The 24,167-nt window shown below is 47.6% G+C and overlaps 1 protein-coding gene and 1 long non-coding RNA gene across 4 annotated transcripts in view; one reads left to right on the forward strand and one right to left on the reverse strand.

The window, feature by feature from the left end:
- LOC134513590 (protein LYRIC-like) overlaps positions 1-18,601 on the reverse strand; it is a 34,040-nt gene extending 15,439 nt beyond the window's left edge. Inside the window, exons 1-6 of the mRNA XM_063330537.1 lie at positions 18,178-18,601; positions 6,538-6,597; positions 5,464-5,551; positions 3,979-4,047; positions 1,910-2,125; positions 328-402 (exon numbers count right to left, since the gene is read on the reverse strand). Of these exons, the coding sequence (XP_063186607.1) occupies positions 328-402; positions 1,910-2,125; positions 3,979-4,047; positions 5,464-5,551; positions 6,538-6,597; positions 18,178-18,444 (775 nt within the window). The 5' untranslated portion in view covers positions 18,445-18,601. The remainder of the gene's footprint in view (positions 1-327; positions 403-1,909; positions 2,126-3,978; positions 4,048-5,463; positions 5,552-6,537; positions 6,598-18,177) is intronic.
- Positions 18,602-18,811: 210 nt separating this feature from the next.
- On the forward strand, positions 18,812-23,236 carry LOC134513591 (uncharacterized). 3 transcript variants are annotated; one of them, XR_010070470.1, is made up of 4 exons: positions 18,812-19,229; positions 19,324-21,038; positions 21,910-22,361; positions 22,448-23,236. It is a non-coding gene; the product is annotated as an uncharacterized LOC134513591 (long non-coding RNA). The 3 variants fall into 3 exon arrangements; XR_010070468.1 differs by having other exon boundaries at positions 18,812-21,038; XR_010070469.1 differs by having other exon boundaries at positions 18,812-21,038; positions 22,246-22,361.
- The last annotated feature ends 931 nt before the right edge of the window (positions 23,237-24,167 follow it).

The raw sequence follows: 24,167 nt of genomic DNA on the forward strand, positions 1-24,167 counted from the left end.
TTTGTTGGTCATCGGAACACAACAGAACACTTCTGTGCGAGTAAACCTAACACAGAAAGAATTTGCTAGGGAGGCAGTATTTTTTTTTATTTATTCCAAGATGAAACACGAGTTTGGAAAGCGCTCAATAAAATGTTCTGATGTCACTCCTTAAAACACTGGTAGCACTGGATTGCAGATGTGAACAAGCTCTACAAGGGAGAGTGACTAGTGAAATATGGCTCCAAGGGAAAAGACCCATATCTAAGCAAAGAGAGTACTTTCAAGCCAAGCATCTAGGAAAACAATAGAAGAATTCAGATAGAAGTCCAGAGAGAGACCACTCACCTAACTCCCTGGACAGCTCAGATAACGTCCCAAAGGTCACAGGACAGGATTTTACTTCTGCAATATCCCATGTTCCTGCATTTACAAAGCAAACAAACAGTAACCCAATATGCGATGTCACATTCACAGCTGGCAGCTGCAGTTTCTACCTGACACTCCCAATGTCGTTACAGCCCTTCCATGCTCTCTCTATCCCAAGCCTGCAGCCGCTGCTGCTCCTGGAGAAGAATCGAGCAAGGAGAAATTATCTTCTACGGCCAGAGAGAGCCCAGCCCAGTCGCCACGTACACCTTCCCAGCCCTTCAAAGTGCACGTCACACCAGCATGGCCCTTCTCTGGGGGACCCTTCTGCAATTCTTCACTCATCTGAACTGATTTCCCCTTTATGCACAACTGGCAGAAGCTGTCATCATGTATCAGCCTGGAATTTGGCCTTTTGAAAGCAATCATAGAATACAGTAAAAATAGAGTAAAAAATGGTACCAACATCCTCCCCCCATCAACCCTGTATTTTGCAAAAAAGGACTCTAGCACAGAAAGCAACTCATGTAAGGGCAACCTAAGACCATTTTCTGTGTCACCAGAGTACTGGATTACTGCTACTGGAGGTGAGTCATCACACAGCCTTATACACCAATCAATCCAGCCACCAAGCTCGGTTAATCAGCGAGCTTGTAATGAAAATCAAACGCTTTTGAACATCAACAAAAAAGCAACACTAACCACTTTAACTTTTAACTCATAACTCTCCCGCCCCACCAAGAAGTCAGGAAGAGAGATATAAAGAAAGATATAAAGGTCCAGTTACCACCTAGTTATTAATTGTTGGCATTGCTCTAGAATCTACAGTAGCACCCGCAATAGAAATACAACATGAGACATAACTTTGCCATGAAAATTAAACCATGACGGAAAGGAAAAGTCATTAAATACCGGTGAGAGAGCTGGTATCAGCGTCTCCTAATCTTTAGCCTCATGGCCTGGCAAGTGTAGCCCTTCACTGCTTTAAAGTTGTCTGAGGTTTTAGAGACACAGTTACCCACCTCTGGCTTATGTTACACAGAGCATGTCCCAACAGCACAACTGGGACCCAAAGTGGCTCTAAATGACCTTGTTTGGACACCAACAAGGGGTGAATCAGTGGGGAAGCTGGGCAAACCGTGTAGGTACAGCACAGCGCTGACATGAACAGGCTGCTTCCAACCATCAAATACCCACACTGATTTAGGAATACCTTGCCTCATGCTGCTTTGAAACGCACAGATAATCCCTGAAGGCTAACTCTGACCACCTGTGAGCATCCTTGGAAGGAAAGGTTTCGGCTCCTTTGCAGAGGAACCAAACACGAAATACCCGTGGGTAGGAAACAACTTGCACCCAACAGGTATCTGCACCACAGAAGAAATTCCTGCCGCAGAGACCCCTCTTGTCACATTGCTGGAAAATAAACGACAGCCATCAGGGTTCAAAGGGGGTGGACAACACTGCGTGTGTGCAGGACGAATGTCGGTGGGGCAGTACTCTGCTGGACGCAGAAATTCATGAAGGTTTCCCTCTGCAACACTGGAATGTCAACACTCACCTACGTTGGAGAAAACGTCCTCCTCTAAACGGGAGGGCGCCGATTCTTCCCGTATGGCTCCTGAGGCCTTCAGCGCGGTCCCACACTCTGCCTTGGCAACGAGAGCACCTCTTCCACCGCCACCAGTGTCCTCTGTGAGTGGCCACACCGCTCCCTTCTCATCCCAGTCAAAGGCTGGCTCGGCCGCCGAGCTACCCAGGGATGCTCTGCTGGGGTCTTCTCGGGAATAAACATTATCACCGGGTCGGCATTATTTTTAATTACAATGCAGAGTTTGTACAGAGGAAACAACAGAACGAAGGCTGATCTAAACCCCTCAGATGTAATGGCTATATTCCAACTGAAATGATTTACAGATACAGTGACAGTAAAGCAGAGGCCCTGGGATGGGACACTGAAGCAGCAGATGTGAAGGCCATGTGAGAAGGAAGGCACTACAGCAATGAGTCCCACTGGAGATGACACCACACCGCAGAGGCCTTGGGCATCCCTCCCTGATTGCAAGGGTGGCTCAAGGCCTCCAGAGTCCAGCTGGGGACCCAGAGCAGTTAAAGGGAGAGGAAAGAGAACAGCAGGACCTCCAAGGAAAAAGAAAGCAAACCTCTTGGATGTTGGTAGTTGAAGGTTGCAAGAGACAACAATGCCAGACATATGGATATTATAAATAATGACAATTATTTCCAACAACTTTTCTTCCTAAGGACTCCCAAAGCACTTTAGGACTCCATTTTCCTGTGATTCTGGTGGGCAGGGGACCGTTTCTGGTATCAACCCCACCTTCACACTCCTTAATGATGCCGCTGCTGCTTCTTCCCTGCTAGGAAACAGCAATCAGCACTCGGCAGGGTTAGGGCTTCTTCCTGGAAGAGGACACTTCACTGCTCTGTAGAGGTCCATAGTAAACAGGGCAACCATGACCACCTGGTTGAACTTCCTGCACAACCCAGGCTCCAGGATTGCACCAAGGACTTCTGCTGCTTCAACTGGGACTTTGCTGAGCTCCCTTGCCCTGGGCCAGCAAAGCACTTAACGCCTGCACGGGCTTAGCGTTAAACCATGCGTTGTTAACCTTCTGCACGTGCAGCTGGCACCACCCATGCCAAGAGGCCAACTTACATGAATAAAGCCAAATGTGGACCCATCTACTTTGCTGGAGAGCGAGTAGAGACCTCAGCACCCTTTAGAGACTGTCATGAAAACATTTAACTCGCTGATTTATAAAATCCAAATGATAAAGCGGTCCCAAAATGTCTGTATATTTTTAGATCAAAATTTCCTGTTCACTTACTCTGATCTCCAATTTTAGTAGAGCATCTGAGAGCACTTTAAGATAGTCTTATTGCAGACAGTGCGCAAACGCCCACATTCATCCAGCTGTGTCTCCCAATCCCAAACTTCCACCTTACCTTCTAAATTACTCCAATATATTAAACTTACAGGTTTGTCCACTATATTAATAATTTTATTGCAGATAGATAATTAAAACATTTCCAAATACTGTAATTCCATGACCTGCTTTCATACGGCAGTTATAATAATATAATTAATAGAAATGTATATAAGCATAAGTGCATGGCAGAAACTTTGAAATCCCCAGAGGAAAAGTGTGGAGTGAGGACAAAGCATTGTTTCATTTTATCTTATTAGAAGATGAGTATGTCCCTCCCTTTACAGCTTTTTACACTGGGTGGGCCTGGATTAAAGAACCTGTTTGGAACTGAGCAAATCACACAGGTTTTTATACATCCATTATCAGAAAATGTCTTCTGCCGAGTCACACAAAAGCAACTAATCCACATTACACCAAACTTTTAGCAGATCTCAGATCTAATAGACGTTTGCTTTCAAAATCCTATGGGTAATACTATGTGTTTTAATGAAAGCCTGGAGTAAAAGGCAAGCTCCCAAGGAAGAGCTCCCAAAGCCGTCTTTTCCTAAGTAAACAGCCTAAGTAACCACAAAGGTTTTATTGCCGAATGACAAATAAAGCGAACAGAAAGATGCTGGGACATGAGAAGGGGTGACAAGCCCCGCCAGACCAGGTCTGTAAACCCAGCCTGTAGGTTTACCTTTTTGTTTCAGCCTTTCCTTCCTTAAGTGTCTCTTTTCTCGGCTGCTGATCTTGGTCTGCCAAACTCCTACAACAGAGAGCAAAGTTCACTTTTAAGCTAACAAGAAACTTCCTTTACTGCCTTTATTGCTTAGCACCAAGGTAAATAGCTATCTGATAGCTTCTGGTGCTGGCTGGAAAAGGGGCACCATGCAGCATCTCCTTTGCTGTCTCTGCAGAAATGCCGTAATCGTAAGAAATCCCCATCACAAACCTGTCTGTCGTTTTTCCCCACTCATGTAACTGCACATATTCTTCTGCCCTTTGTGTCAGCCCGATGCGACACCCCTTTCCCTCGGGGGGGATGTCACAACAGAATATCAACTGCCTTGTGCAGCTGACAGCGGAAAGAAGTTCATGAAAATCTTAACCGTCAAACAAGGCTTCAATTTACTGGCTTTCTCTAGCCCTGAACATATCCTAGGATTTGTTCTGCCATGTGGAGACACTCTGATTTCCACACGCTTCCATTCACACCGATGGGGCCACGTTCTGCCTCCATCCCCGCTCTCCGTCACCCCAGAAGTCAGGGGAGGGACCAGCACAAATGGTTAATGCAGAAAAAAACCACAGTCGACGGGTTTCGCTTGAGGCAAACACCTTCTTTCTCTGAACCAGGGCTGAATTTTGCGTGAAACAGTTCAGCTGGCTCATCCGCTCAAAAAACTAAACGTCGGTTTGAAGCAAGCCTCTGCTGCCTCCCCTTCTCCTCCGTCGGCCTTGCGGGCACTCTGCCCCTGACACCAGGGCCCGCAGGAGGGCTCTGCTCCAACGGCAGCGAGGGCTTCTCTTGCTCTCACCGCCGCCCTAATCACTTTATAATCTTTTAAGCCCGGAAAAGCTTAGAATTTGTTGTTTTCAATATGAGCGTTGGTGGGGGGGAAGGCAGAGAGGGGCTCATGGGATGCGATGTATTTTCCAACGAAATTCAAGCTGCCTGAGACCTGCTAGCCTCTGCCAGATTTCTCCGCAGATTTGCTTGCAGCCAAAGGTCTTGGCTCTCTTCAGGGGCGTGCTGGAAATTGGCTGTACATTACCCCAGCGCCTTGACCAGCCTCAGTCACGGGCACAACAAAACGCTGCCTGGGAAGACCCCAGCTCCAGCGTGGCAGAGGCCACAGGGTTAGAGTAAGAGCATGAAGGCAGGACCCTGCTACCCAGTGGACCTCTGGCCTCTTCAGAGAGCCTTCCTCACCTGCAGATTTGCCATCCCTGGGAATGCGGTAAGGACACACCAGAAGCGTGGCAGGAAAGCGCGTGGTCCCTGTCTGTGCCGTTACACGTAGTAAGGAGCAGATGATCGAAATACCTCTCAAACTGGCAATTTTCCCCAATAACGCAGAACAGTAGAATAGTAGAGACGCCCTCCCTTTCGAAATATTTCATCCCATATTATTTTTTGGTAATACAAATCAGGTAACAGAAGAACCAGGTCTTTTGTTACCTTCCTCCTCCTGCAGTTTGTCTTTTTCCACAGAAAGCTCTTTTGGCACCTCCTTGTCTGAGCACTGGGCTTTCCTCTTCTTCTTAGGCTACAGTAGACAGGAGATATGTGGCAGAAAGACAAAACAGGTACTTTTTACATTTCATCATGGAGAAAAAAAGAGTCAGGGCAATAGTTTTGAAACAGAGACTACACAGCGGTAATCAGAGAGAGCAGTAGGTCGCTGGAGTCTTTAAGTGGGCGCAAAAGTCTTCCTGAGCAGATTTTATTGCAAACTCCAAACCAATAAATGCTATAGCTTTGGGCCTACAAAATTTGACTTATCTGCTAGGCTACAAAGCTCACACTTTAATTCAGGCACCTGCTCTACAGTAAGATTTGCATTCATCATTCTTAAATCCTAATTTTCTTCCGATAAAGGAGGAAAACCTAAAATTATTTACCCCCTTTAAAATCAAGAGTTAGGACTTAACCAAAAAACCCCATGGAACAGCCTATTGTTAATTAAGGTATCTGTAGTTTATATTAACCTGAAAGGGAACGGCAGTGGCCAAGGCCATTTTCATGTGGTTTGATGAAACAGTAGAGCTAACTTTAACCCTTCAATTTTGAATGTTCTAGTTTTAACACAGCGGTTCTTGACCTTTCCAAGGCGGGATACCCCTGCCAGGAACACCTTCCGTGCCCAGGCTGAGGGACTGCTCCTCGCTTGTAAGCGCCTCTAAAGCACAGACACGTTCCTCCACACCAGTACAGGTGCTCGATGCCCAAGAGAAAACCCTTGTCCAAACCCAGGGAAATGTCCCGTGTCAGAGCTGGTACTGAAATACAGGAGATCCCAGCTCTCACTTCTGGGCTTGGACCACGAGACCATCCCACTTGTGGTGGCAGTGACAAGCACCATGGTGTGACTGTGACAGAGAGTTATTCGGTCTTATGTTCCTGAGTCATCTCTTAAGTGCTCCAACAACAGGAATAGTGAATTATCTTTAAAAAGGACTATCAAATACGGAACGTTCTTAAAACAAGTGTGTCTTGAAAGATAATAACAAACTCTAAAACTCTTACTGGTACCTTGAGGAGCTTTTTCTCTCTGGTGTTGGCTGATGGTATAAGCTGGCCATTCACTGGAACCTAGAAGATGGACAATAAAAAATGCATTATGGAATACGTATAGAATCACAGAATGGTTTGGATTGGAAGGGACCTTAAAGATCATCTAGTTCCAACCCCCCTGCCCTGGGCAGGGACACCTCCCACTGGACCAGGCTGCTCAAATGTGCATGTGTGTGTAGATGTAAATATATATATGCATACAGCTAATTTAATACATTCCTATAATACATATGATAGGCTGAAAGACACAGCTAAATAACCCCCAGTACAAATCTGGGCTAGAATTTGTGGCCTTGTTCCAATTTGAGTTAATTTATTCCAAATTAATTAGTGTTAGCTAAGCCTTTATGAATGTAAATCCAGAAACTCCACATAGATTTATTCCAAAGCAGACATATTTGTGGTTTATCCTAAGATTTCTCTAGGATCAAAGTTGTTTTTCAAATAGGGTAAGCCCGTCTTAAAAAAGCAGCATAGACAGGAGAAGGCTTATTTTAATTCTTGTTTACTGGCTAGGGTGGACCTTATGTTCCCCCTCAAGTGTATCTGACCAACTAAAAGAACAGCTTTCATCCTACCGAGATCCTGTAAAGTGAACCACGAAAGTTTAAGGACTTTTCAAAATACAGTTTGATTAATGTCTCGGCTGTCTCAGAATGCACTGGCAATGGCCAACCTCCAGCTACAGGGGTGGGAGGGTGTAAATCTGCAGCTGGGACAGCAGGGACTGTGTCAGCAAGAGCCACCACATGCTACGCAGAGGCAGCAGCATCCAAGAGAAGGCAGACCCCCCTTATACAGGTGCCTGTTTCCCCCTGACACGCACAGGAGCATGATGCAGAACTTACGACACTCCTCTCCCTTGCCCTGGTTGCCCTCCTTGTGCAATGCAACCCCCCGTTCAATGATCACAGAATCACAGAACGGTAGGGTTGGAAGGGACCTCTGGAGATCATCTAGTCCAACCCCCCTGCCACAGCAGGGTCACCCAGAGCAGGTCGCACAGGAACGCGTCCAGGCGGGGTTGGAATGTCTCCAGAGACAGAGACTCTACCACCTCTCTGGGCAGCCTGTGCCAGGGCTCTGCCACCCTCAAAGGAAAGAAGTTCCTCCTCATGTTGAGATGGAACTTCCTATGCTCAAGTTTGTGCCCATTGCCTCTTGTCCTGTCACTGGGCACCACTGAAAAGTGCCTCACCCCATCCTCCTGACACCCACCCTTTAAGTATTGATAGGAAGCAACCTCAGTCATCTTTTTTCCAGGCTAAAAAGACCCAAATCCCTCAGCCTTTCTTCATAAGAGAGATGTTCGAGTCCCCTAATGATCTTGGTAGCCCTTTGCTGTACCTTCTCCGGCAGTCCCCTGTCCTTCTTGAACCAGGGAGCCCAGAATGATGCCCAGGTTTCCTTCAGTCCCATCAGGCCTGTTGGACTCCTAAGCTGAACCCAAAGCTCACAGCAGGGAGCCTGACCCAGGCTGTCCCCATCGTCCCCGATTCATCCTCCACCTCTGCCTGCAGCGAGGGGTGGCAGCGAGCCGGGGCGATGCCTGGCAGAAGGCAGACCTGCAGGGAGCAAAAACCCTGGCTGCAGCCCCGACCTGTCCCCTCGGCATCGGGAGACAGCGGGAAGCCTTGAACAAGCTGGTGACGAAGGGGCTTCAAGGCACCTGCAGTCCATTTGCGGAAGGGAAGATGGCAGATGCTTGCCACCCTCTGCTCCTCCTCCCCACCGTCACAAATCATCTCTGTCCCTGGAGACACGGTGGCAGTTGAACCACACACACGCTGGAAGGCGAAACCTGCCCTGATGCGAGCGGTACCCGCTCTGCGCCGTCACAGGTGCTGTTGCAGGGTGGAGAGAATAACATGTGCAATTAATGAGAAAGAGAGATAGAAATCAGCACGCCCCACCAAACACCGTGTGGTAAATCAGGAAATCTAAAATCCGGGTTTTTTTAATTGGAAAAAAAAAAAAAAAGGCTTATTGGGTGGCCACATCCCTTTGGGTGACACCAACCCAGATGTAAGAGGCAAAGACTCGGAGCCACCTTGTGACGGGTGAGATTACAGCTTCACACGGGGACATAAGGAAACTTTTCCATGGAGCAACACGTTTTTTGTGTTCTCCCAAAGGCACTCCGAAATATCATCAGGATTTAAAGCAGCTTCTTCCAAGAGATGAACCAGAGTTATTTCTTAGACATCAAAAATTAATCTCCGCTGAGGTTTGTAATTGTTAGTTACCAGCAAATAAAACCCTGTGGGTGATTGCCCATGCCTGTCCTCAGCAAACCCAGCGGGGCTGCAGTCCTTCAGCCTCTTAATGCTGAGTTCTGTGGTATTTTTAGGACATTTCGGAGCTATTTTCCACAAGTCTCAGAAAGGTCTGATTTGATGTGCATGTTAAAGGCAGCACGACAGGTATCTGCACGCTTTGCCCTTGGAGGTGCTTGCTTGGAAACCCAGACCAGTTACAAACTGGTGGTGTCCAAGGGTGTAGCATGGACCCAGCAGACTGGTGTTCAACTGAGCCCCCACCCTTATTCAGAAGAGGAGCCCCAAAATTGCAGACTTTGCAACATACCACTCTCTGAACACACAGACAACATCGATGCTGGGTCTTCCAGTAAAATACCACAGAAACAGGAGCCAAAATACCTGCCAGTAATTACATCAGTAATTCCACCAGTAATTCCACCAGCTTCAAGTTATAAGCTTAAACCAAGTGGTCCGCATCTCCTCTGTCTCCCTTAGCTGTCACTTGGCATGTTGACAATTATATAATTTACAATTATGTTCTTCTGAACGTTCACTAGCAAAATAATGACTTCTGTGTTAAAACCCAGCAAGGTTTTGTAACAGTTAACAAGTTTGGGCTTTCCCACAGGCAGTCATCCCTCTCCTGAGACTCCCAGGTTCATTTACTAGAAGCACTCCATAAACCCCACCCCAAAATGGACCATTTTCCAGACCCTGCGCTGCTCAAGGGAAGAATCCCACTGTGCCCGCAGCAGGGAGGGAAGCAGCCTCTCACGCAGGATGGGAGACATGAAAGACAAAATCAGGGGAAGTTTTGGTGAAAATCTGAACCACTTAGGGAAGATTTTGAGCTTACATGATTCTTTCTTTCTCAGCATATGCTTCTGTCCAATTATATGTGTGAAAATACAAATAGATCATGTCTTAGTGAATAACGATTCTTATGCAATAAAACTGTTGGGGGGTGGGGGGGTGGTTTTCCACTATTTGACACAGGACTTCAGGAAAACTGAATTTTGTAGCATGAATACACAAAGGGATAGCTGGGGGAAGCCACACAACATGTAAGCGCAATATCCCTTTCCAATCTCGACAAAGCCTGGTGATTTCCCAGTTCTCATAAGGCGATCTTCAACGTTTTCTAAAGGCTTTGCAAATGAACCTCCCACGCGAAGCCGCTTTGAGCAAGACTGCCACCATCAGCAGCAGAAAGGGCAGCGCCGACTTAGGAAACAAGGAGGAGGATGCTTTTTTGCCTTCTTTCAGACACGGGCGGAGGATATGAGACATCCCACCTCCGACTGGCCTCTCTTTACATCAAGATGCTTCTGCAAGCATGAGGGACTACACACAGAGAGACGAGGAGGTGTCAAGATTAAGGACATGGCAACTGTCTTCCTCCCCCCGAGCACAGCCCGAGGCGGTACAGAGCCCTCACAGAGGCCGGGAAAACTCCAGAGGGAAAATGTTGAGCGCAACAGAGAATTAGGGAAGATGCAAACTATATTGGCTCTGACAGACTGGTCTCAGCTGGGGCAGGATCATGTTCCCGGACCTTCTCTCCATATAAATGACAGCAAGCAAGAAGCTGGAAGAACTGCAGCACTTCGTTGTAATGCTTTGCTAATCTGGCCGCTGCATACTTTTACCAGATGAGCACATTTCCTACTTAAATGACATTTCATCTGCCAGTAAACATCCCCCTCTCTCTCTCCATCACTAATAGGTTAAAAATATACTGTTGACAGTCATTTCATAGAATCATAGGGTTGGAAGGGACCTCTGGAGATCATCTAGTCCAACCCCCTGCCAGAGCAGGGTCACCCAGAGCAGGTCACACAGGAACGCGTCCAGGCAGGTTTGGAATGTCTCCAGAGACGGAGACTCCACCACCTCTCTGGGCAGCCTGTGCCAGGGCTCTGCCACCCTCAAAGGAAAGAAGTTCCTCCTCATGTTGAGATGGAACTTCCTATGCTCAAGTCTGTGCTCGTTACCTCTTGTCCTGTCACTGGGCACCACTGAAAAGAGCCTGGCCCCATCCTCCTGACACCCACCCTTTCAGTATTTATAAGTGTTGATAAGAAGCAACCTCAGTCATCTTTTTTCCAGGCTAAAACGACCCAAATCCCTCAGCCTTTCTTCATAAGAGAGGTGTTCCAGTCCCCTCATCATCTTGGTAGTCCTTTGCTGCACCCTCTCCAGCAGTTCCCTCTCCTTCTTGAACTGGGGAGCCCAGAACTGGACACAGTACTCCAGACACAGTCTCACCAGGGCAGAGTAGAGGGGGAGGATGACCTCCCTCGACCTGCTGGCCACACTCTTCTTGATGTACCCCAGGATGCCATTGGCCTTTTTGGCCACAAGGGCACACTGCTGGCTCATGGTCATCCTGTTGTCCACCAGGGCTCCCAGGTCTCTTTCCACTGAGCTGCTCTCCAGCAGGTCAGCCCCCAACCTGGACTGGTGCATGGGGTTATTCCTCCCCAGGTGCAGCACCCTACACTTGCCCTTGTTGAATTTCATAAGGTTCCTCTTTGCCCAACTCTCCAACCTGTCCAGGTCTCTCTGTATGGCGGCACAGCCTTCCAGTGTGTCAGACACCCCCCCCCCTCAACTTTGTGTGATTTACTACATCGCGGGGGTCTTCATGCTGACTGACGGGCTATTCAGCCCTAAATACCCGCCTGGGACTCCTGAACCTTGCTGCATCCTTCCTAACGAGCAGCTGAGTGCGAGGAAAACACCCAACCTGACCACTGGCTGATGGTCCCCAAATAGCCCAGCCCTGCCGGTGATGCTCTTCTTTCAAACCTGAAGTATCTGTTGCTTCTCCACCATCCTTCAGTAACAGCAGCAACTCCCTTCCTTTCATCACCCAGTAGAGTTCAACTTCCTTTCAGTGGGGAGGTATTATTCTAGCCTGACCTTTTGTATTAAATCCTGCCTTTATCCAGCCCCTTTTCAGGCAGTAAGCCAGCTGAGGAACCCCACCCTACCCTATTCTTCCCTTTGGAAGCCTTTAGGATACGGGATTAGTCATGCCTCTTTATCACGCTGTTTGGCCATTCTGAAAAAGAAAAAGGAATTTTCATGATTTTATTGCACTTAACCTAATGGACTCGTTAAAGAGAAATGAATTTTGTCAGGGTAATTTTTTTCTTAATGAAAGACGTAGTTTTGAACAGGGAGAACACATCTAAACCCACCGCGTTAAGTGACTGTATAAAGTCATCAGTGCGATTCCAAATACATTAAATACATGCAGAGAAACAGAATCCGGACTTTTATTGGAATCAGACTTAGCATATTAATTTCTACTTACATTCTGTGGAACAATAGAAAGATTATTTTTAGTTCATGGCCATTTGGTTTGTCGTGACCCAATGGAACAGGATTTCCCACCACCACCACCCCCTGCCTTTTTTTCCTTTTTATGTGACCTCATGTTATATTTCTGATGATTGCTCTGAAACCTTTATTCTCTTGAGCTAGCGTTTAATTTATTTTACACTGTTAATATAGTTCTACATAAAGACACAAAGAAAGAAGGCAAAGTGATAGGTCTTCAAATGTTAAAAAATACTGGGTTTAATTATCAATTTATAATCCGTGTATTCAAAGCCATAAAATTGTACCCCTAGACACTTACCTTTATGCATTTCCATAGTTTCATAAGATTAGCCATTTTTACAAAACCAAACACCTTTGTAAGTGTCTATCAGGTCAGGAAGTCTGCTTTCAAACCTCAGGGCCACCAACTGCTTACAGGATTAATTAAAAATTACGTGAACATTAGCTTCAGGTTCACTAACTGCCCTTTGTCGCACTTGGGGAAGGTGCTTAAAATTGCCTTCCTTGAGAAGCATGCAAAGGTTTCCCCAGCAGAGGGATACAAGGACAAAATAAACTCAGCAGATGAAACCCAAGGGGAGCTATTATATGCTTCACACATTGGAAATCAGGGAATTCATTTAGGAACATGAATAAAGATTCCGAAAATTGTTTTCAGCTACCACTTTCAGAAAACTTGAATTAAGTGGGTTGGACACTGGAAATGAAAGGAAGCAAAACCACCCCATTCTGGCAGGGGGTCTGTGAACACAAAACCATTTCCAGATTTAAGAAATACTTCAATTAAATTGTTTCCTAGTGCTCACTTCCAGTGCAAAAACTAATTATTTTTTTCACCTTATGTTACACCACAAGATAAATGCGGTAGACTTAGGCTAAAAGGCAACAGTGGTACAGCAAAAGCAATGCCAACGTGCACTAAATTAAAAAAAAAGGGGGGGGGGGCGGTGGGTTTGGGGGAGAAAAGAACAAAAAGAAGAGGACTTTCTAACCAGGGCACTGAATAACATCCCTAAAAGACGTTGTGTTACGACTGAACAAGGTATCTCAGTAGACCATCAAGCTGAAAACTGAGCAGGAAATGTTCCATCTCTCAGCATCCTCTGGAAGACCTGGGTTTTGCCCCCTACACTATGCCCTATGAGTGGGATGTTTGCAGGACCACTTGCAGCCCGCTCTTTGCTCTCTGAAGACGGGTTCTTCGCTCTCTCCTGCTCCCAGAAGCATGGGCTCAGCCACGGGGCAAGCAAACCAGAGCGCTGCCGCGGCCAGCCAACAGCTTGCCTTGCTCCATAGGCAGGCAATGAGCAATCTGCATGACAAACGCGTCGGGAAATAAAGCAGCACGCTGCGTTTCATTAATTCTGAATCAGATTTTCATAAATGGAAGCAGACATCCTGACCAGTCTGGCTGTGCCACAGGGTCCTGTGCCGATGATGATGATGGACTTCAGCCTGGGAGACTTATTTCCCAAACCAATGGGAACCAGGTGAATGGGAAGGGACAAGCCTGCACTGGTCCCAGGAGAAAGGATGGGGTTTAGGCAGAGTACCAGAGAGACAGGAAGGCACCAGCTTCAAAGAAAATTACTTATTCAGTCCTAATAGCTAGAGAAAGGATAACACAATGGCAATTTCCACTAAGGTGACAATGGGAAGCCACAAAACCATGTTGGGTTCGTTACCAAAGGAAACTGAGAGGCTCTTCTTGAGTAGCAGAAGAACATAAAAGAACTTCCCCGCTCACAACACTACACACACGGACCCACAACGGAGAGGGCAAAGAGAGCGGGATCTTGGTTTGTGATCAATATTGTAAATATTCATCACTTTATTAGTAATGGCTATTATTGATATAATACAAAGTTTTCCCTGACAATCACTTCAGACAAATGTGTTCCCAGTAGGAAAGAGTCTGTTGGAAGGGAAAATTACATGGGAAACACACACAATGAACAGACAGAATTATACGGGAAACGCGCTGGGAATAGGTGATGTTTTTCCTTTCATTTAAGGCGCTTGGCAGAGGAAAGAGGCGGTGCTCCCATCAAATGGATGCTCCAAGAACCTTATGGAAAAGGATCTGGGCCATCAGCATGGCAAACCTGTTCCTTTGCACATATTCCCAATGGGAACCCCTTGAGCACTAACGGGTCCCAAGTGCAGGCTGACGGCAAGAAGCGGGAGCCAGAACTGCAGCTGCAGCCATTCAGATCCGAAGGGCAATTCCAAGAGAAAAATCAGAGAAACAGGCCTAAGATGCTGCTGCCTATGTTATGCATCCTCCCGCGGCTCGGCCTCCCTGGGATGCAGGCGAGGCCTTACACAGCAGCCGTAAACACGGGAGCTGATGGGCACCTGCTTCGGCTGCTCGGATGAGACATCTGGGCAAAGACAGAAGCGTTTCCCCAGCGCGAGCAGATTAAAACCACTGCTGCAAGGAGGGATGAAGAAATCAGTTTCCTGGGATTTGCTCTTCTAATTAATTAGAGCAGCGTTACAACAAGGGATGAAGGCTCCATTTCCATTACCGCACTCCAACACCTTCCAGGATACTTACGAAACCAATTCTCGTCCAAGACAGCTGTATGAAAATAATTGTGCGCCTGTGTTGCATTGGCCTGAAGAGTATCGTATAACCTGAAAAGGTAAGAGAAAACTCTGGAGCTGAGGGGACTGATCTTTAGTTCTGGTGCTGTCAAGCTGTCCCTTTTTGCAAGAGGCAAAACGTGTCTCCAGTTTATAAAGACACTTCTGAAAAGCAGCAAGCTCTCTTTTGGGATGTATCAGACAATACGCATTTTTCTAAGTTGCCTAAGAGAGATGGTATCCCTGCATTCGTGCGAAAAGCTCTTCTTTTCAACGGACCAATTTGCAGAACAACCCAAAAGCTCTGAATAAACACAACGCCCAAACCTGAACTGCAATCTTGTTCAGATCGGTTGGCTTCCAGAAAATGTTAGCAATTTCCTAAATCACAGAACCACAGGGGTTGGAAGGGACCTCTGGAGACCATCTAGTCCAACTCCCCTGCCAGAGCAGGGTCACCTAGAGCAGGTTGCAAGTCTCTTTATTAGGGAACAGGCCATCCTGAAAAAGACTAAACACCCCCAGCATCATTTCTAGAGATTTTTTTCACGTGCGATGACAGCCGGAATGTAATTTCTGATGTGTAATGCATAATGAGATCACATTCAAAATGCGTTTGTATGGTTGTGTTGAGGCCGTGCATCCATTGGAACGAAGTCCGGTCAACGGACTCTTGTCACGTGGGCTGCGAAAGCAACCCAGGCGGGGTCTTACAGCGCGCAGCCCGCTCTGAGACCGGTAATCGCTCCGCCTTGTTACCCTGCTGTATGCAAAATTAATTAGCAGAGAGATGAAAGGCTCGCAAGCTGCCTGCCAGCAGCACCGATGCAGGGAGAGACCAGTACGGTCACGCACCGTTGCATTTCAGTGAGCCGGAGCCGGGATGGGTTTGGACGGAGGTGGCTGGGAGGGCTGGGAGCTTCAGGCTGGGACGGAGCCAAGGGCACGCTGCCGCCTCCAGCGAGGGCAGCCTGGGCAGGCGCTGGCTGCCTGCGGCTCTGGGGGACAGGGACACGCAGGGCAGAGGAGATCCATCCTCCATCAGAGGAACTGCAGCCCTGTCAGAGCAGATTCCCCGGGAAAGGCAGTCTCCCAGCCCACCCATGGGGCAGCGGCTGGGAATCACCGGCAAACATGCATTCCCAAACTGGGAAAAAAAAAAAAAAAAATAATTAACCGCCTAGCTTCTTTTAATTAAGATCTCGACTTACCCAGCACTCCGGGATATGCAGATGTTTGGCTGCTGGGATGTATCAACACACCTGAGCACCGGAGGCGATTTGTCTCTTGGCTTCGTACCTCGGCAGGCAGCAGAGAGGGGCTCCCCTCCCGCAATACCTGCGCGCCCCAGCTTAGGCCATCGGCCATGTCTATGGGTGCAAGGCTTTGTTATTGATAATATCTGTGATGCTGCCTCGGTGGAGAGATTTTCATATGCAAATTTCGGCATATTAAAGGTGTTCTGCTGTTCTGGCATCCTTGCATCAGCTAAGTGCCAAAGCAGCATGCAGCGTTTTACACTTACGTAAGGAGATAAAGTTTTTGCCTCAAGGATATGATGTTCCAAAGGCAGAGATAACATGATGGGAAGTGACAAGGAGCAGTGGAGAATGGGGGTAGGGAAAAGAAAACAAAAGCAACAAATAGAGAAGAGAAAGGGCAGGGTACTGTCAAGGGAGGAGAAGCCTGATTTTTTCATTTCAGCACGTAAGATGTTTTCCCCGGGTTATCTTTCTTTAGGATCTTTTTAGTTATTTTTCTTGATCATCCTCTTCTCATCCTCCACCTCGTTAGGACTGTATTTTGCCTCCTCTGCACTCACAGAATAATCAGTGGGTCTCACGTAGAGGATGATGCTACTCTCTGTAAAAGCGACTGCTAAAGTCCGGCCCCTAACGAGCTGGAATCGGCTCAGTGCAGCAAAAGACGAGATTAATGATAGAAACTCCAGCTGACTGTAAACAAACAAATTCATCCCTCCAGTTTATCTCTCCCTCCTCTTTTTTGGTTTCTGTTTTCCAGGCCTGTGAGGTACAGCATCTCTGACCAGAAAATATCTATTCGAATCAATGTCTTCAGCTTGAACTAATAACCCTGCCACGGTTTCAGCATCAGATCTCTGACAACCAGGTGGGTGTCCACCCCCTGCTGTCCCGCGCTGCCTCCAATAACTGGTGGCTCTGCAAATTTTTAACTCATTTTATACAGCCAAGTCAAGTTACCTAGGATCGATGATTATAAAGCTATAATAAAATTGTTGCTGAGATCCCTCTTCACCCCTTGACACGGGCAGCTCTGGTCAGACTGCTTTTTGATTTAATTGTTCTTTATTAATTCGGGGATACCTATGTTGTCGGGCCAAGATGCTGCTCTCACTGACGAAAAGACAAAATAGCCTAAAATGGAATAGCCTATTAAAATATAACCATAATACAACTAAAAGTTAAAACTTCCATGATAAAACAATAAACCCCTGAAAACTAGTGTTATGATGGAAAGACACGATTGTATTCAAGAAGAACAAACCCACTCATTTTTATAGCTCACTTAAAAAAACCCCAACAACTGCAAATTCGTTTTGTTTTTCTTTCTCAGAAGTGAGACCTAGGAGATACTAGGAACAGATAAAAATGTTCAGAAATGCTTGATGTATTAACTTTAAGTACATACTTACGTCCAGTGTGTTCTCCTGAGAGCGTTACTTTCCATACTGCAATACCTCGGTGGGACGGTTTTCTGTAATTTGCGCTGAGATTTGCTGCTGCAGACAGCTTACAGCAAGTCAAAGCGATACAACCACAACAGTGTCATGTGGAAACTTCATCACAGCGCATCACATCGGACTCACAACTCACATTCAACAAGGTGGCCATGGTCATCAGCTCACAGCTATTATCACTATTGTTAATGCAATGATAACGAAGATTTGATTCAGAGTAAATATACATTATTAGCACATTGTGTTAACGCCGCAGCAGAGGTGCTACACTTGGGTCCTCCTTCTTAGTGTGATGGACATAAACTGGAGTTCTCATAGACACGACCACGACCAAGCCCACATGGAGTTACGCTGTTGGACCAAGCGGCAGAAGAAAGGCCAACACCAGCCATCCCAGGCCAGGAGTTCCACCAACCTGCTGCCATGCCCTGGCAGCTCGCTGCCCCCGCGGGGCTGGAAGGGGAAGGCTGACTCCCCCCAGACCCCAGACCCACCCGAGGGGCGGTTTGGGACGCAGCATCCCCAGGCCGGCCGGGCTGCCCGGGGTGGGATGGCGGTAGCCCCCGGCGGGACCGCGGAGCGCCAGGCGGGCGGGAGGAAAGAGATGCCGGGGAGGAGAGAGGGAAGGATGCTGGTCCCGGGGGAGCCAGCCCCCCGCCCCCCCCGCGCCGCCCTTACCTGCGCCGGGCGCCTTTGTTCCTCCGGCCGCCGCGCCGGCAGCGCCCCGGTCCCCGCGGGGCCATCCTCCTCCTCCTCTTCCTCCTCCTCCTCCGGCTCCCCCCCGGCGGCTCGGCGGGGCCCCCGACCGCGTCGCAGCCCCCGCAGGACCAACAGAGCCGCCGCCCCCAGCACCAGCGCCGGCCAGAGCATGGCCAGCAGCCGCCCCGGCACCGCCGGCACCAGCTCCCCGGCTCCCAGCGCCAGCCGCACCGCCGGACCCAGCATGGCCGCCCCCGGGGCCGCCGCCGCTTCCCCCGGGTGGGGGGCGGGGGGGGGGAGGATGCTCCGCTTCGCTGCGCTCCGGAAAGTTGGTGGCGGAGCCGCGCTGGTACCGCAGCCAGGAGCCGGTGCCGGGCGAGGGGGACCGGCTGGTCGAGGATGGCGGAGGATGGCGGGGGGGGGGGATACGGGGCGGGGGGGGGGGGGGGGGGGCGCGGACGCGTCGGTGCTCGCGGGAGGCTCGGTGGGTTTGGCCGTGAGGGCGGTTGCGCGGGGCGGGGCGGGGGGAGAAGAACCCCGATGGCCGGGGTGGGGGGAGTGGGGGGGTGATGGGGGGCGGAGGAAGGAATTAACGCACTGAATGAGTCTTTTCGGTGGAAGAACGGTGCAAGCGGGAAATGAAAGGCGAGGCGGTGCGGTTCGGAGCCCCGGAGCTGCGGGCACCGGCGTTAATTGGAGGGCAGAGGGGCGGGGGGACACGGGGGCGTTCGCAAGTGATGCGGGTTTTTTTTACGCAAATTCTCCGGTCTAGACAGAGGAGTTTTTAGGAATGGGCTTGTGTTCTCAGGCGCCGTTACAGATATGTCATTTTCGAGCAACATCCCAGTGATGGTCGCGAGAGCGGCCTGCGTGATGCAGCGCGTGATGCGCTCGCTCATCTGGCGCTGGTCCTCGCCCAAATAACAGTTCATCACCGCCAGCGGAACGCGGAGCAGAGTGCCTCCAACCACAAACCTCGTTGCTTCGCTGGATGGAAAATTTCTCCACCCACCTGCTGAATTCGAGTGCAGGTGATGGTCTCAGAAAGTTGTTTTTTTTTTTTTTTTTTCAAAGTCGTAGAGCTTCTTTTAAAGTGACAAGTTGCATTTATGTTGGCCAATTTAGAGGGACAACCTCAGGCAGTGAATAGCAATGAAGGGAAGGAATGAACCCCTAATTCCAAAGTGTGTCTCAGCGTGGCCATATCTCTCACCTGGCACAGACTCAGTGGGACTCACCAGGGCTAGGGAGCATTACCACAAAGAAGACAGTAAGTAATTATTTAAATGGAACAGCATAAAAAGTCATGTTTGTAGTAAACCCAGCGCAGAGAAGGGGTTGGTAAGGGAATAAGTTTGTCTGCCTTGGCGTTATTCCGCACCCAGAGGGGCCTGCTCTCTCCTGAGCACGGATCCAAGCACCAACGCTCAATCCCAAACACATACCTGTGCAAGAGACAGCAATGGGGAAGGCTCGTTATCCATCCTTCCACGGGATTATCAACTCTTCAGGGATGAAAGATTTATTATTCCTGTGTCCTGGGCCTAATTCCAATTCATCCTGAACAGGTCTAGGTTTTGAAGGCATAACAATAGCACTCTGGAAATTTGCAGACAAAATACAGGAAGATTGTCGATAAAATGATGTGCTGAATGGCTTTACAGGGAGAAGAAGGTTTTGGGAGGGAGGGAAAAATGCTTAGTAGGGGGGCTGTAGGGGTATGGTGGGACTCCAGATGCTGTTGTTGAGACAGGAAGCTTCCGTTTAAACATGGATCACGCAAATTCTCTGTTGTCTGTCTGCCTGTCTCGTCCTGCCTATCTTCCACAGCTCAGCACTGACTAATCTTGTGGTCTGAAACCTCAGAATGTTTCTGTTTTCAGTGTTTCTGTTCCTAGCCCTGATACTGATTTCTTACGAGACTCTGCCTATCTCGTACCTATCTGGAGCCCTAAGCTGGTGACCGAGCAGCCGTGTGCAAATGCCGGAGGCAGGGGGGCTTCCCCTCAAGTTAAAAGATGGCAGTTACATGATTAGTTTTATGGCATTTTAATTTGAGACTTGTCTTTGATTTTTTTTTTTTTTTTCCCCTGCCTTGATTTCTCTGTTCATAAAATGAAGATACGTCTCTCCAGGTCTGAGCTGTTAGCATACACTCTATACCTCGGATCATAAATACATATCACTGCTTTCAGCTCATCTAAATTAGTTTGCTTTTCTTTTTCCCAGGGAAACATTTCAGGCAGGTCTCAGCATTGCTTAATTGACTATGAGATTACCGCTTTGCACCATTCCTTTCTATTTCTTTCTTTTTTTTTTTTTTTCCTCCACAAAATAAAGGCAATTAACGTGGCTGGTCTGTAATGGCATTTATTTTCAAAGATAAGCATCACCATAGTAGACCCTTTTCTAATCATAGAATCACAGAATCTGTTGGAAGGTACCTCTGGAGACCATCTAGTCCAACCCCCCTGCCTCCCTATTCTTAGTAGGGGCTTATTTAACAACATTTCTCTTACCATATTGGTCTGTGAAAATGGCACAAATTGTCATGGTGCCATGTTACATGGAAAGCTTGAAATTTTATTGCAAGCCGGAGAAGATATTTTTCTATTTATGTGTGACATAAACTAATCGCAAAGGTCCGATGGGGAGTTGTTCTGCGTTCAGACTCAGAAAGTCCCATAATCGGGAGCTGGAAACCATCTGTTTGTTGCAGATCAAAATGCAGTTAACGTGCACGGACAGAAGACTGCAGTCGCTAATGGCTGACGGGCCAAATTCGAACCCGTCTGCTTCCGCGAGCGGAGTTAGTCAGTCGAGGGGCTGAAGTGATGAAGGTAGGCTCTGGGGGTTTTTCTGGGGAAAAATCCGGTCTTCTTAAAGTTTAAATGTTTCATGAAAACAGTTTGATTTTGACAAAACCAAATAGTAATTGAAAAAAAAAAACAAAAAAAAAAAAACAAAAAAAAAGCAAAAGTCTTCTTTTGACCGATTTTCGTGCTGAAAGCAAAGCAAAGCTGCCGTGCTAAAAGCAAGGTATAAACTTTCATTTCAATTTTCTGTTTTGAATGGAATCATGGAAAAAATGAAATTTTCTGAAAAAAAAATCAAGGAACAAAAAAAATTGTTTTAATAGCATTTCACCGAAATTAGAAGATTGTGACCTGATGTCACCTGCTAATAGCAGTACACTTAAGGATTCACCCACGGAAGCTAAGAGTAGTACCTTACCCTGACGCTGAGTATCTGGAGCCTTGCTTGTGTCCATGCTCATGAATTTGGGGTAACTACATGGAAAACAATGGGGTTTTGCACCCGCTTAAGTGACACGGAGCGGCTCTCCCTTCAGTAGCCAGTTTCTGAGTTGTTTCTGGTGCAGGATGTTCGGATGCGGCCGAGATCAAAGCGCGGGTCTGCGTTTCAGGCACTGGCGGGTGATGAAAGGCAGAGCGAGGACGTGTCCCCCGGGCAGCGGCTCCCGCCGCGGGGCCCCGCTCCCGCCTGCGACCCTCTCGCTCCGCTGTAATGAAGCTAATTTACAGGCTGAGATGATCTCACAGCCCAACGGCTTATTTACAGGCTCGAAGGGACGTTTGCACCAAATCCTGCGGTTCATCTGCTGGTGTGCGGGAGATGTATTCATAACGTATATGTGTAATTCACAACTTTCTCCATTTTTTTCTCCCGTCTGACGCCCTGGTGCGCTAGTGACTTTCCATGGACGCGTGTGAAGCTGATGAACTATGGAGCTTTTGTAGCTTATCGGTGGGGAAACTGAGGCACGTGGTAGCTGCATGCCCGGCAAAAGCGTGTCAATAACCAGTAATGAGAGAGGAGTGCTCCCTCTGTTCAGACTATTCAGCTTTTTGCATGGCTGCCCACGTGGCCAGGTATTTGCCATTAAATAAGGTGATTAATTCCTCGACAAGTTGCTATCTGGCCTAGCAGCCCAGCATTTCCTTTCGGCATCTGTGGCTGCTTTGAGGAATGCAGCTTCATAGATTTTTACTAATTATCTAATAGCTTTTCAATCTCTTGTTTCAGTACGTGGAACTGGTGTTAATTAATCGCAGATCTTCGGCATACCATTCTTAACTGATTCCCCCCAGTAAATATGTTTAACACTTGCCTTGGTTTCCTGTACATGATTCATTCGGTTGGTAAGTGATCCATCCATCTTTGTTTGCTGTCAAAGTCTTTGAGTTGGAAGAGGACTTTAATCATGTTACTTGGCTTTTCTGAATAGGGAGAAGAAACGGAGTCAAATAAGCACGCAACGGTAATGCAGCCAAAGAAGAACCACGGCCTGGGTTTCTTTCACCAATAAAAAGTTGTGCAAGCTTCAATTTCCCTTTCATTTTCCTAAAGAACATGCTGGAAACATCTATTCAGCCAAAGACGTGAAATTAAAACAAAGAAACAAAAACAGCTTGAAAGGAGGAAAGAAGGCACTTTCCCAGCTTATGCCTTAATTAAGACCAGTCAAAGAAAACTGCTTCAAAAGGAAGGAGGAAGCCGGCGGTAAGCACGGCTGCAACTGCTTTTAATAGGCTCTAGCAATGGCATGCACGCTAGACAAAGTCATGGCAGGCATTAATGCAACAATGTCAGTTCAAAGGGTACGCCAAAAAAGTTGGCAAACCCGAAGTTACTGAATAGTAAAACTGTTTCACGAGCAGATTTGTCAGCAGCAGTAGGGGACAAAGGAGCTTGTTTAGCAGAACACGATCGTCTCGAGAATTATAAACACCCCTGGTTTAAAGATAAAATCAAAGGCCTTGAGAGCAAAGCAGAAGTAGACATAAAAATATGCATAGCTGGCTTTCCTGAAGGCGAGGAGGTTTGCATCCTTGTCTAACAATTCGGAAAGAAGCTGTTAAGTGCCCCAGGTCGCTCTTCCACCCTCAGCTCCCGCTCTTCCCCCGGATAAAAGCCTGCGCAGAACTGCACGAATATGCGGCGGCACTGGTAGGCTTTCTGCGCACCCCACCAGCAGCGGAGATCTGGGAATCTGTCAGGAGAATTTATTCCCTTCCCCTCCACAAAAAAAAAAAAAAAAAAAAAAAAACTGAGCGCAACCCACGACATCCTATTATAAATATTTTATACAATAAAAAGATGGATTTGTCTAGCAGCAGAAGACAGGGCTGTTATTATGTTCTTTACATGCACATTTGTTCTCAGTGCTGTTTAACCCGTGTCTCTGATCCAGCTGTCTGGGAAACCAGCTGTGATTTTCTATTTCTTCGGACGGGCAGTTTGAGCTCTTACTTTAAAAACTCCCTAGGTCCCTTCATCTGAGATCAGCAGCACGTGGGCATTTTTTCCAAGCTAATGATGACTACAAGGGAGTCTCCTAAAATCAAGATAAGTGCCTGTCCTCGCTTTATTCCAGGCTGGCACACGACACAGCGAACACGGAGTAAATGAGTGACGACAGACAGTTTATTGCTATCAAAAACAGCATTCAGAGGGATGCAGCTGACGCTGGAGGGAAGCGGTCATTGCCCTCGGGGAAGCGTGTCACAAATGTGTGAATATGCATCCACTGATAAAAGTGCAGCTCACGCTACGGTGTTCAGACAATATCGTAGTCTCATGCGATCTAGCTATCAAAGCCCACAAAGTTTTCCCTAGATACGCTCACATAACCTCTGTCTCTGAAGGGGATCTCCCACTTTGATCCGGAGACACGAAGATCTGAAAAACGTACCGCGTCTACCACATCCTTCATGGTTTCTTCTCATGTTTAGTCATCCTCCGCGTGAAAAAAAAACTACATCTTGTTGCTAACTTAACTGTTATCTAGTTTCAGTTTCCCAGCACTGATTTCTGTGACTTTCTCTGACAGAGGTATCCTGCTTGTAGTTGCTGTATTCTTCCTGAGAAATTGCTTCTGTGTCACAGGTGCGTTACCTCTTAAACTCACTTCAAATACTAAATCTCGTTATAGTTCTCACCAAAAG

The sequence above is a fragment of the Chroicocephalus ridibundus genome, chromosome 3, assembly GCF_963924245.1.
Source record: "Chroicocephalus ridibundus chromosome 3, bChrRid1.1, whole genome shotgun sequence".
In the NCBI taxonomy this organism is placed as follows: Eukaryota; Metazoa; Chordata; class Aves; order Charadriiformes; family Laridae; genus Chroicocephalus; species Chroicocephalus ridibundus.